Source organism: Salvelinus alpinus, chromosome 5 (assembly GCF_045679555.1).
Source record: "Salvelinus alpinus chromosome 5, SLU_Salpinus.1, whole genome shotgun sequence".
Taxonomy (NCBI): Eukaryota; Metazoa; Chordata; class Actinopteri; order Salmoniformes; family Salmonidae; genus Salvelinus; species Salvelinus alpinus.
The window spans coordinates 80,493,489-80,506,163 of record NC_092090.1 but is presented as its reverse complement, the minus strand read 5'-3'; the positions used below and the strand labels follow the sequence as shown (position 1 = coordinate 80,506,163).

General features: G+C 40.9%; 2 protein-coding genes and 1 long non-coding RNA gene across 5 annotated transcripts; 2 read left to right on the top strand and 1 right to left on the bottom strand.

Moving 5' to 3' along the window:
- Positions 1 to 728: 728 nt before the first annotated feature.
- Positions 729 to 1,465, top strand: LOC139576931 (uncharacterized). Its single transcript, XR_011675192.1, has 3 exons — positions 729 to 867; positions 1,004 to 1,051; positions 1,274 to 1,465. It is a non-coding gene; the product is annotated as an uncharacterized lncRNA (long non-coding RNA).
- Positions 1,466 to 6,698: 5,233 nt separating this feature from the next.
- LOC139576930 (small nuclear ribonucleoprotein Sm D3) lies at positions 6,699 to 8,254 on the bottom strand. Of its 2 annotated transcripts, none has more exons than XM_071403541.1 (4): positions 7,990 to 8,254; positions 7,585 to 7,714; positions 7,134 to 7,326; positions 6,699 to 6,864 (listed from the first exon to the last, which is right to left on the bottom strand). In XM_071403541.1, the coding sequence occupies exons 2-4, from the start codon at positions 7,708 to 7,710 to the stop codon at positions 6,800 to 6,802; spliced, it is 384 nt and encodes a 127-aa protein (XP_071259642.1). In that variant the 5' UTR covers positions 7,711 to 7,714; positions 7,990 to 8,254; the 3' UTR covers positions 6,699 to 6,799. The 2 variants fall into 2 exon arrangements, with proteins under 2 accessions (XP_071259642.1, XP_071259644.1); XM_071403543.1 differs by having other exon boundaries at positions 7,585 to 7,710; positions 7,990 to 8,147.
- Positions 7,638 to 11,567, top strand: LOC139576929 (protein GUCD1-like). 2 transcript variants are annotated; one of them, XM_071403539.1, is made up of 6 exons: positions 7,638 to 7,735; positions 9,412 to 9,496; positions 9,600 to 9,765; positions 9,922 to 10,013; positions 10,165 to 10,406; positions 10,721 to 11,157. In XM_071403539.1, the coding sequence occupies exons 1-6, from the start codon at positions 7,678 to 7,680 to the stop codon at positions 10,810 to 10,812; spliced, it is 735 nt and encodes a 244-aa protein (XP_071259640.1). In that variant the 5' UTR covers positions 7,638 to 7,677; the 3' UTR covers positions 10,813 to 11,157. The 2 variants fall into 2 exon arrangements, with proteins under 2 accessions (XP_071259640.1, XP_071259641.1); XM_071403540.1 differs by lacking the exon at positions 7,638 to 7,735 and adding an exon at positions 8,486 to 8,872 and having other exon boundaries at positions 10,721 to 11,567.
- Positions 11,568 to 12,675: the final 1,108 nt, after the last annotated feature.

Here is a 12,675-nt window from a genome sequence, read left to right as displayed (position 1 = left end):
CCTACCGTCTGTAAGCTGTTAGTGTCTCAACGACCGTTCCGCAGGTACATAATTGTTTATGGTTCATTGAACAAGCATGGGAAACAGTGTTTAAACCCTTTACAATGAAGATCTGTGAAGTAAATTGGATTTTTACGAATTATCTTTGAAAGACAGGGTCCTGAAAAGGGACGTTTCTTTTTTTGCTGAGTTTATAGTATATATATTTTTTTTACATTGTTTGCAAACTGATATGTGACACGTATTAATGCCAAAATGACTTGCAAAACATGCAAGCCCCTCCCCCAAAAATGTATGACCACTGGGTTGTTGTAGTTTTCTTACTAGCCATGAAGATGATTTTACTATTATCTCAGCAGGCTGTGAGTGTGAGACCTGTTTACCTCTTGTATTACTCCCATTGCTAGTTTGCTACAGTATATCCATAACTCAGAAGACGGGCTGCTGTAGCTGTCAGAGCTGCCTGTCAGAGCTGCCTCTGCTGTTTGTTTGATTATGAAACATTAGGAATTATTGTGGCTAAGAGCAAAGTGGTGGGAGCTGTCTTTAGATTAATCCAGTTTCTGGTCATCTTTGATGTGTTTGGGTAAATTGGGGTTTCAATAATTCAGTTTCTATTACAAAGCCATCTATATTAAGTCAGAGTGGATGGTGTGTGATTGTATCACATTGTCTCTACACTTGTTTCCTCTTGTGTCGTGTCTAACCTGTTATACTGCAGGTGTGTCTGTACGGTGCAAAAGTCTTACCAGGAGACCGACTCAGTGATCAGCTCTGTCACCACCTAGGTGAAGGACACTGCCTTCCCCAACATCTCTGATCTGGGTTCCCGTGTGTGGGATTTGTCTGATTACAACATCCCCTCAGGTAGCATCATATACTCAATACACTTCATCTACAGTGTATCACATTTTGGTCAGTTTCAGTTCAAATTGTATTTAACTGTTTTTATATTTGTGAATACGGGGATTTGTTTGAGGAAAATGTGATCTTTGTCTGGCAGACTAACATGATCGTCACCCCCAATCAAACTCAACTGAGCTGTCCAAAGGTATGTTTCTGATTTCTTCTTTAAAATATACTGAAAAGTATAATAGGCTATATTGTGAAAAGTTATGTTATTGTTTGAATTGAACACTACTAAAAATATATTGTAAAATGTATAATGAGACTGTAGTTACACATTAATAAATTTACTTATACAACCTTTATTTCAATTGTAGTCAAAAAGGTATTTGAATGTTAGTGAAATGTGATCCTGTATCTTATTAAGCTCCCAAGCCAATCCACCATTTGCATGTCAGACAGTGACTGCACAGAGGGATCCAGTGATGTCCGTGGCAACGGTAAACCTCCATGTCTTGCTGATGAATCCTTGTAGAATTGTTAACATGGGCAGCAACCAGCAAAGAGATGGCTGAAACATTCATTCAGTGTCATAAGTAAATACATATCTACTGCTCCAGAGAAATGTGTCCTAAAATTCATTAACATTTTCTGAATCATTCTGCAATATATTTGAATAACTATATAGCAATGTCTCTAATCATATTACTCTCTTCAAAGGTATGCAGACAGGGCTATGCGTAAACTACTCAGAGACTGTCAATACCTGTGAGGTGTTATCTTGGGGTCCTTTTGAAATAGACACTAACCTAGCTGAGTAAAGAACACATTACAGTGCATTCGGAAAGTATTCAGACCCCTTGACTTTTTCCACATTTTGTTACGTTACAGCCCTATTATAAAATTAATAAAATGTTTTTTTCCATCATCAATCTACACACAATACCCCATGATGGCAATGAAAAACAACAAACAACAGAGATATCACACTTTACTAAATTAGTTGACGTACGTTTGGCAGTGATTTCAGCATCTAGTCTTGGGTGACGCTATAAGCTTGGCACAACTGTATTTGGGGAGTTTCTCCCATTCTTCTCTGAAGATCCTCTCAAGCTCTGTCAGGTTGGATGGGGAGCGTCGCTGCACAGCTATTGTCAGGTCTCTCCAGAGATGTTCAATCAGGTTCAAGTCCGGGCTCTGGCTGGGCCACTCAAGGACATTCCGAGACTTGTCCCGAAGCCACTCCTGCGTTGTCTTGGCTGTGTGCGTAGGGTCGTTGTCCTGTTGGAAGGTGAACCTTCGCCCCAGTCTGAGGTCCTGAACGCTCTGGCTCAGGTTTTCATCAAGGATCTCTCTGTACTTTGCTCCATTCATCTTTCCCTCGATCCTGACTAGTCTCCCAGTCCCTGTTGCTGAAAAACATCCCCACAGCATGATGCTGCCACCACCATGCTTCACCGTAATGACGGTGCCAGGTTTCCTCCAGACGTGACGCTTGACATTCAGGCCAAAGAATTCAATCTTGGTTTCTTTAGACCAGAGAATCTTGTTCTTCATGGTCTGACAGTCCTTTAGGTGCCTTTTGGAAAACTCCAAGCAGGCTGTCATGAGCCTTTAACTAAGGAGCGGCTTCCGTCTGGCCAGTCTACCATAAAGGCCTGATGGGTGGAGTGCTGCAGAGATGGTTGTCCTTCTGTAAGGTTCTCCCATCTCCACAGAGGAACTCTCGAGCTCGTCAGAGTGACCATCGGGTTCTTGCTCACCTCCCTGACCAAGGCCCTTCTCCCCTGATTGCTCAGTTTTGACAGGCGGCCAGCTCTAGTCTTAGTGCTTCCAAACTTCTTCAATTTAAGAATGATGGAGGCCACTGTGTTCTTGGGGACCGTCAGTGCTGCAGAAATGTTTTGGTACCTTTCCCCAGATCTGTGCCTAGACACAATTCTGTCTCGGAGCTCTACGGAAAATTATTTCAATCTCATGGCTTGGTTTTTGCTCTGACATGCACTGTCAACTGTGGGATTTAATAGACAGGTGTGTGCCTTTCCAAATAATGTTCAATTGAATTTACCACAGGTGGACTCCAATCAAGTTGTAGAAACATCTCAAGGATGGTCAATGGAAACAGGATGCACTGGAGCTCAATTTCGAGGGTCTGAATACTTCTGTAAATACGGTATTTCTGTTTTAAATCTAAAAACCTGTATTTGCTTTGTCATTATGGGTTAGTGTGTGTAGATTGCTGAGGATTTTATTTATTTAATCAATTTTAGAATAAGGACGTAACGTAACAAAATGTAGAAAAAGTCAAGGGGTCTGAATACTTTCCAAAGGCACTGTATGTTTGTGTTGCACTCAAGTGAAACATGTAGGAATAAAGGCAGGACACCTGCTTAAGAGTTTTCTTTTATTCTGCAGAATACCCCATATTTTCTCTGTTAGTCAGAAGAAACATTTTGCCTGATGTTAACCCTTCATATCTGAAGCAATGTGATTTCAATCACACATCAGACCACGACTGTCCCATCTTCCGCTTCAAAGACATGTTCACTGAAACTGAGGAGGACATTCAGACCATGGCTATCAGGGTATAACATGTAGCCACTCACTTTCTTTTCTCAGGTCCCATTTAGATTTGATTCTGCATAAGCCCATATTAGATATTCTTGAAGTTATTCTCAGCAGTTATGCCGTGTTTGGTTTGTGTCACAATTTAATAAGGGCTTCATCCATGCCCATCAGGCTATAGGCTATTTGGGCAGTAGTGTAACTCTGTGGTGTATATACACTAAGTATACCAAACGTTAGGGACACCTTCCTAACATTGAGTTGCACCCCCCCACTTCAGAACAGTCTCAATTCGTCGGGGCATGGACTATACAAAGTGTCAAAAGTGTTCCTCAGGGATGTAGGCCCATGTTGACTCCAATGCTTCATACAGTTGTGTCAAGTTGGCTGGATGTCCTTTGAGTGGTGGACCATTCTTCATACACACGAGAAACTGTTGCGCATGAAAAACGCAGCATTATTGCAGTTCTTCACACAAACCGATGCACCTGGCCTGGCACCTACTACCATATCCCATTCAAAGGCACTTAAATATGTTGTCTTGCCCATTCACCCTCTGAATGACACACATACACAATCCTTCTTTAACCTGTCTCCTCCCATTCATCTACACTGATTGAAGTGGATTTAACAAGTGACATCAATAAGGGATCATAGCTTTCACCTGGTCAGTCTTTCATAGAAAGAGAAGGTGTTCTTAATGTTTTGTATATTCTGTGTAAAATTCGCTAAATAGCTGAATTTTGAAATTAGACTATATCATGGTTATGTTGTTACGGGTGGCGTTCTTGGGACTGTGATTGGCTGGAGCTGGGACCTGTGGCCCTAAATAGTCTTTCTGCAGGCTGGACATAAAAACTCTGAGAACAATGTACAGTTGAAGTCAGAAGTTTACATACACCTTAGCCAAATACATTTAAACTCAGTTTTTCACAATTCCTGACATTTAATCCTAGTAAGAAATTCCCTGTCTTAGGTCAGTTAGGATCACCACTTTATTTTAAGAACGTGAAATGTCAGAATAATAGTAGAGAGAATGATTTATTTCAGCTTTTATTTATTTCATCACATTCCCAGTGGGTCAGAAGTTTACATACACTCAATTAGTATTTGGTAGCATTGCCTTTAAATCGTATAACTTGGGTCGTTTCGGGTAGCCTTCCACAAGCTTCCCACAATAAGTTGGGTGAATTTTGGTCCATAACTCCTGACAGAGCTTGTGAAACTAAGTCAGGTTTGTAGGCCTCCTTGTTCGGACACACTTTTTCAGTTCTGCACACACATTTTCTATAGGATTGAGGTCAGGGCTTTGTGATGGCCACTCCAATACCTTGACTTTGTTGTCCTTAAGCCATTTTGCCACAACTTTGGAAGTATGCTTGGGGTCATTGTCCATTTGGAAGACCCATTTGCGACCAAGCTTTAACTTCCTGACGGATGTCTTGAGATGTTGCTTCAATATATCCACATAATTTGACTACCTCATGACGCTATCTATTTTGTGAAGTGCACCAGTGCCTCCTGCAGCAAAGCACCCCCACAACATGTTCTTCGGCTTGCAAGCCTCCCCCTTTTTCCTCCAAACATAACAATGGTCATTATGGCCAAACAGTTCTAATTTTGTTTCATCAGACCAGAGGACATTTCTCCAAAAAGTACAATCATTGTCCCCATGTGTAGTTGCAAACCGTAGTCTGGCTTTTTAATGGCGGTTTTTAATGCCGCTCCTTGCTGAGCGGCTTTTCAGGTTATGTCAATATAGGACTAGTTTTACTGTGTTTATAGATACTTTTGTACCTGTTTCCTCCAGCATCTTCACAAGGTCCTTTGCTGTTGTTCTGGGATTGATTTGCAATTTTCGCACCAAAATACATTCATCACTAGGAGGCAGAACACATCTCCTTCCTGAGCAGTATGACAGCTGCGTGGTCCAATGGTGTTTATACTTGCATACAATTGTTTGTACAGATGAACGTGGTGCCTTTAGGCGTTTGGAAATTGCTCCCAAGGATGAACCAGACTTGTGGAAGTCGACAATTTTTTTCTGAGGTATTAGCTGATTTATTTTGATTTTCCCATGATGTCAAGCAAAGAGGCACTGAGTTTGAAGGTAGGCCTTGAAATACATCCACCTCCAATTGACTCAAATGATGTCAATCAGCCTATTAGAAGCTTCTAAAGCCATGACATCATTTTCTGGAATTTTCAAAGCTGTTTAAAAGGTACAGTCAACTTAGTGTATGTAAACTTCTGACCCACTGGAATTGTGATACAGTGAATTGTAAGTGAAATAATCTGTCTGTAAACAATTGTTGGAAAAATTACTTGTGTCATGCACAAAAGTAGATGTCCTAACCGACTTGCCAAAACTATAGTTTGTTAACAAGATTTTGTGGTGGTTGAAAAACGAGTTAATGACTCCAACCTAAGTGTATGTAAACTTCTGACTTCAACTGTAGCCCCTGGATACAACTTTAGGTGAGATCAATGAATATGTGGCCACAATACTCTAAAGAGATTAAATATAGCTTTTCAATAAGAGTATGTTATTTCCACAGGTTTGCAAAGTACTACAAAACCGCTGATAATGTGTAAACAAGAACCTTGAAGACATGCTCTTTTTGTCCAGACCTTTACCCACCTCCAATATCCAGCCCGCCACTAAACATCATGCATACACTCGTATTTCCTTAACTTTCCAACGAAGCCTCTTCAGTGTACGACCTATCAAACTGCTCTGAAGTTTAGCCAGAATGCTTGCTTATATGTGGTATAGTATGTGCACATACCATAATACAGGGATAAGAAATGCGTTGTACAGAGAATTGTCCCTTTATCTCAACTGTTACACCGATAAGATTGAAAGACTAGTTACAGAAAACGGCCCTTTTCGTCCTAATGCTAGGTAGCAGAGGCAAGAGCAGCCGTTTTGTAATGGCAGTGTCAGCCAATCAGCTCCTTTGTTGTTCAACGGAACATTCCATAACGGCGGCAGTGGCTACTGCTAGCTAGCATGAGAATGAAAACAGCAGTTTACTTAAAAACTAGCAGTTGTTCAATCTCCTCAATGTTACAGTTGGTATAATGGGACAATTCGACATACAACTAATTTCTCATCCCTACATTGAGGTACGTTTCCCGAGCCACATCTCACACCGGCTCCGCTGTGTTTTAAATCTAAACAGGAAACCTGTTCAACCCCAGTGCAGCTGTAAGCAAGCGTATTGTCGGAATCTATTATGGCTACTCTAAAGTTATTTGCTACCTGATAACAAGGAACAGATAAATATTAAGAAAATCATTTTAATATGGAAATGGTATTTCGCATCATTTGTCAACAAAATAACAAACAAGCGGTATTATAGAAAGTTGAAAATAATTTTTAAAATTATCGCCTTTTCGGGAATATATTTCCTCTTCCCATCCCTCCACGTCCTCGACCCCTAGCAGCCACTGGGAGAGGAGACAAAGCAAATTGTTCATCAATCAACATACATTATTACAATAATCTGCTTCCATAATTTATGTAGCAAATCCAATAGGATACTAGCCTGGGCCTAGATCTATTTGTGCTCCTGCTAATGCCAACTCCATTGCTGTCATAGTCAAGCCAAACATGTTTGGCATCAGAATGACTGACAAAGAGTTGGCATGATGGCGCACGCAGGCCAGTTGGATTCAAAGAAGATCTGATTAGGGCCAGAATGTAATAAAATCTATACCTTGTGCTTTGAGAATGGCAGCTTTGCCTCTCCCAGCTCCAGCTCCCTGGTTCTTGTTCTTCATACTCTTTAGCATTGGTGCGTTCTTCAGCATGTCTGGTAGAATAAGGAATCGAATCTTGCTGCCTCGGATGTACACCTGCTCCAGCTGGGCTACACGGCCATCTCTGTGAGTCACTGTGATGTTGGCCATCTGGAGGGAACAGAATGTTGAATAAGAAATACAATATTAGGAAGGGAGGGGTTGGGGGTAGGTTGTGGAGGACTACTTTATGAGGGATTCAGGGAAAAGAGATGCTGATTTGTAAATCATAATATTAAAATATAGACTAGTAAGGAACTTAGAACTTAAGAGAACTTGATGCAACATGTTCAGAATGATACTTTCTATAAAATTGTAATTCATGTTAGGCATGAAATCAACTTTAAAGTTTGCGACGCATGTTATTACCTGGCAGTTCATGTTGTCCTCAGCTTCAATGAGTTTCCCCCGGTACACCTCCCCGGTGTTGGTCTCGCAGGTAACGATGTGGCCCTCAGCTTCATGAAGGACTTTGATTGGCACTCCAATGGACATCTTTCTGAGCACCACCACAAATACAGTAATGGTTTTGGTCAAATATAAAACAGTTACCTTCTGGTTGATGTTATTTGTCACAAAAATCAGTAGTTAAACGTTAGTACCTAAAACAGGAAGAATGGAATTGGCTAGCTGGATGTTAGCTAGCAATGCTTGGTAGCTAACGATAACTATCTAACGTTAGCGCCGAATGATACGTACTGTAACTAGCTCATTTCCGTGTGCACTGCTATAATGCTAATAGCTAGATAGATGATGATAACCGTAATATCTTACCGTTTAAATCCTTGCAAACAAGTTCGTGGAAATTATTCAGCTAGATAGCTAATAATTTTATTTAGGTCTAGTCTAGCGATGGGTGAATGGCAAAGATGTCCTGCTTGTTTGAAAGCTAGCCTCTCCAGCCCCGTGTATTTCCTGTTTGATTCATTCATAGCCATGGCAAAGATGTTTTATAACTAATAGCTCATTGTTCTATCTGTGGCGATGCAGGGTGAAAACTAGAGCGAGAACTGTGCGTGCTGCCACCTACTGATGTCCTGCCAACGGTGCAGTTTAGTTTACTAATAAAGCTTTTTTATTTTACAGACAACGCTCAATCCAATTTAACACCTTTTTTAATATTCCATCTATAGTATGAACAACAATTAAGCGACTCTAATAATGTGGGATACACTCTGTGACAGATGTTGTTCTTGTTCGCGACCAGGGTTATTTTGGTGGCAGTGTAGTTTCTGGATCCACTTTTAAGTGTGTGCGCGCGCTATTAACAACATTTGGGTGTGCGTGCGCCACTAGCTACCGGAAGTGAGTTTGACTCGCAATCCTCGTTCGTATCAATTATTTGAAGAAACCCAGCTAGCTATCTGAACAGAACTAGCTTAGCTATCAGTACAAGAAAACACTAAACAATTAACATGAACCCACTTTGAACGATCTAACAGTTAGTGGGAGAATTGACTATTAAGTCGACCAACCAAGATGTAAATAATGATATGTTCTAGAGTACACTGATTTGGTTGCTAGCGCCAGGCAGTGCTAGCCAACACCCTCATGAGGCAATCCAACTCCGGAGGATTAACTAGCTACCGACCGTAATCAAGTCTAACTAGTTGGTGATTTGCATCTAGTAGCAAAGAACAAACCAACAGAATGTCAGGTATGTGTGCTTTAGTTATCTAGAGAGTGTTTTTGAAATGTCACGTTTGGTAGTAGAACCCACCTAACTTAGCTAGCTAACCACAAATTTAATGTGAAGCAAAAGCATATTTTTTTATTTAACCTTTATTTAACGAGGCAACGCAATTAAGAACATATTATTATTTACAATGACGGCCAAACCCCCAACTAACCCGGACGACGCTGAGCCAATTGTGCGCCGTCCTAAGGGACTCCCGATCACGACCGGTTGTGTTACAGCCCGGGATCGAACCAGGGCATCCCATCCATCTCATGACATTGTCACATGTAAATAACACTTGCTGTGTTTATCAATGTTGCTAAAGGAATGTCCAATCCATTAGAAAAAACATTAGTTAGCTAGCTACAGTAGTTATTTACTTTTGTAAACATGATTTGTATTCATTTGGAGAAGCTTGCCACAACAGCAAGAAACGGACATATTATAGGCCGGGTGAGACCAGTAGCTAAGATTGTGTAATTCTTTCCATCAGCCTCATCACATCTTGTTTTTGACAGATGATGCTGTCCTGCTGAATGTACCCGTCATTCGGCAGCTGTACCACTGGGACTGTGGATTAGCCTGCTCCAGAATGGTTTTGAAGTAAGAGGACATTTCATCATATACTGCATACAGACATGGGTCTGCATTTTAACTACAGTGCATTGTGTAGCTGAAGACTTCATCATATACAATAATTTGGCAGGTACCTCCACCCTGTGAGTGATGAGGAGTTTCAGGGTGCTTGCTGGGAGTTGAAGCTGACGCAGAGTGTCTGGACAATTGACTTGGCCTACCTCATGTGCCAGCTGAGGGTCCGGCACCGCTTCTGCACTCAGACACTGGGTGTTGACAAGGGCTTCAGGAATCAGGTAATGAGTCAACACTTTGCAGGCCATCACAAGTACACTAGGTATAATGTAAGGTTAAGTACATTTAATCATCATGTAGCCAACTATAACAAATGTCCTTAACTAATACGTACCTGAGAGACTTACCATGTTTATGTTTCTTTCATCTGTTTCCAGTCCTTCTACAAAAAGCATTTTGACACTGAGGAAGACCGAGTCAACGAACTCTTCCTAAAGGCTGAAAGCAAGGGTGTGGTGGTGAATAAATGGTTAGTTTGTGAAAAAATTGCACAGATAAAGAAAAAAGACAAATTGTTCCAAATCTACCAGCTTGTCTGGTTAGTAATAGTTTTTTTACAGACCTAGACAGAAAATAACTAAGAGATGCTAACTTTCTGCCTTTTTGAATGTCACCTGTAGCTCTGTGACAATTCAGGAAATCCAGGAACATATTGACCAGGGCCATGTGGCCATAGTGCTGGTCAATGCTGTGGTTCTGGTGTGTGAACTTTGCTCTTCGCCTGTCAAGTACTGCTGTTTCCTGCCTGTGGGCCAGAAGTGCTTCTGCAGGAAGCCAGAATACCAGGGTCACTTTGTGGTGGTGTGCGGCTTCAACCGGAGCACTGGCTGCATCTTCTACAACAACCCTGCCTACTCAGACCGTTAGTCCTCCCTCTACACATTTCCGACAGTAGACAGGGCCACTGACTTACTAGACCCATATATTCATTAAGTATAAGTGTGGAATAAATCACATTGTGTTTTTTGGCATTACAAGTTCTAAATCTAAGTGCTTCTTAATAAATTGCACAATAACATAACACCTGCAGCTGACTCTGTGCCCTGCATGGGGCTTTGCATGAACATGTAACCAGAGGGTGAAAAGTTGACCATGTTCTTGTCAGTAAGCACAGAGAGATTGAGTAAGAGTGAAAATATCACATTGACAGAAAGCCTTTGTGTGTTTTGCTTACAGGCGTGTGTTGCACCAGCATTAGTAACTTTGAAGAGGCTCGAATGAGCTACGGGACAGATGAGGATATTCTGTTCATCTTCAAGGAGAGCTGAATGGCTTAGGGACAATGAAGATGTAGATGTTCTCCACATCGCTATGGCGCCCCATCCTCACTATGATGACACACCAGTGGGTCTACAGGTCCCTGAACTGGGACTGCTGGTTCCAGCTCTAGCCCAGTGTTGTAGATGGTCCCGGGCTGTCCTCCAGTGCTAACTGACTGCTCACAGAACACACAACACCACTCCAACGTCACCACACACGCCTCACTTCACATAGCCCATGCTAGTCGTCAGTGTGTAAAGGAATAATCACCGAAGACATAAATAAAGTGTGGTTTTTAAGTTGGTTGGGGGACAAGCAGATAGATAAAATAGAATAAATGAATTTTTCCTGTGTCCCATTTTGTTTAGTTTTACTTCAGTTAGTTAATTCTACCAATTGACGTGTGAAATGGTGAGCAGTGCAAGACTTGAAATCCTATTCCTAATGCTGGGTGGAAAAAATAACATGACACTCAAGTTGATTCTGGACTTGGAGAGGAGGACAAAACAATGCACATACAAGGGCTTATGGCAACATGATGCTTTCTTTGGTTTTACCTGGTGTCATGCAAGTCCGATGGGCCATGTATTGCTACTTTCCTCCCCTTAGACTAGCCTTGTCTTATTTTATTAATAGTTATTTTGATACTGTTTGTTAAACTTCATGTATTATTTACTATTTTCTAATAACATGGAACAGAGGGAGAAATTGTTTTTGAAAGACTCAGGTAATTAATGTCCATAGAGTCTGATGTGTTGTATTACAATAGCAAACCCATGTTACAAATGTATTTTCTTTAATGCAATACACCTTGACCCATAGCCTGTTAATGGAACCAAATCTGCCTGGCAGGCCTAGGTGTCAGTCATCAGGACATCATGTTCAACCTCAGCCTGCTGCTTTGTACAGACTTTGCTTTTGTTATGTGAACCGATGATTACAGTCCATGTCAGTGTCATTCACATCAAGGAGATTATTACAGAGAATCAGTTATAGTTTCATCTGAAGGCAGTGGAGGCTGGTGGGAGAAGCTATAGGAGGAAGGACCCATTGTAATGGCTGGCATGGAATTAATGGAACTGTATCAAACATGGAAACCACATGTTCGAATCCATCCCATTAATTCCATTCCAGCCATTACAATCAGCCTGATCCTCTTATAGCTCATCCCACCAGCCTCCACTGTCTGACGTTTTTTCCGTGTTGCACTACATGCCTCGATCTCCATGCTCTTTGAGTTTGGAAAAGGGAGAATGGAGACAAAGTGTGAAATACTCGGTACGAGGTAGATGGATGCCTTGCAGGTTTTGCTTCAGTATATGACTTAACACTACCTTCCAAGTTTTAAAGGAATTATTAGATCATAAGATATTTTCTGTTGAAAATAGCAATCAAGTGGAGGCAACACACAGAATGACTTCATTATTCTCTTTCAACATTTATTTTTATATTTTGGTATCATGGATGATGTTATTGCACTTTGGTTTTTGTACCAGCCATAATTATGTATTATTTAATTTTCATTTTACCATGATAGCATATTTTCCCAATCTAAATGGGATGACAATGATTTATTCCTGCTTGTGTATTTTTGTTATGAACAAATGGAATGTGTTAAAATGGCTTTATTTTTATGAAATATACAATTCCATGTATGTACTGTACTCAATAAAATAATTTGAACACATTCTTTTGTTTAGCTTATGGCTGGCTTGTTTGGTCTGTTAATAATCTTGATAGCACTAATCATGTCTTCCTCAACATTGACTTCATGTCCTCTTATTGAGATAGCCTACTTCCTACAGTGCAGCACGTCTCTTCGTTTAGGGGTACCTTCAGGTCATATCGATCTTCTACTCCTTGATAATGTT

Excerpts from the sequence above, each read along its gene's own strand:
- LOC139576930 (XM_071403541.1), bottom strand. The coding sequence starts at position 7,710 with ATGTCCATTGGAGTGCCAATCAAAGTCCTTCATGAAGCTGAGGGCCAC. Across the intron at positions 7,327-7,584 it reads AGGACAACATGAACTGCCAG|ATGGCCAACATCACAGTGAC; the intron begins GTAATAACATGC and ends TGTTCCCTCCAG. Across the intron at positions 6,865-7,133 it reads TGCCATTCTCAAAGCACAAG|TGGCTGCTAGGGGTCGAGGA; the intron begins GTATAGATTTTA and ends CTCCTCTCCCAG.
- LOC139576929 (XM_071403539.1), top strand. The coding sequence starts at position 7,678 with ATGAAGGACTTTGATTGGCACTCCAATGGACATCTTTCTGAGCACCAC. Across the intron at positions 7,736-9,411 it reads TGAGCACCACCACAAATACA|ATGATGCTGTCCTGCTGAAT; the intron begins GTAATGGTTTTG and ends TGTTTTTGACAG. Across the intron at positions 9,766-9,921 it reads ACAAGGGCTTCAGGAATCAG|TCCTTCTACAAAAAGCATTT; the intron begins GTAATGAGTCAA and ends ATCTGTTTCCAG.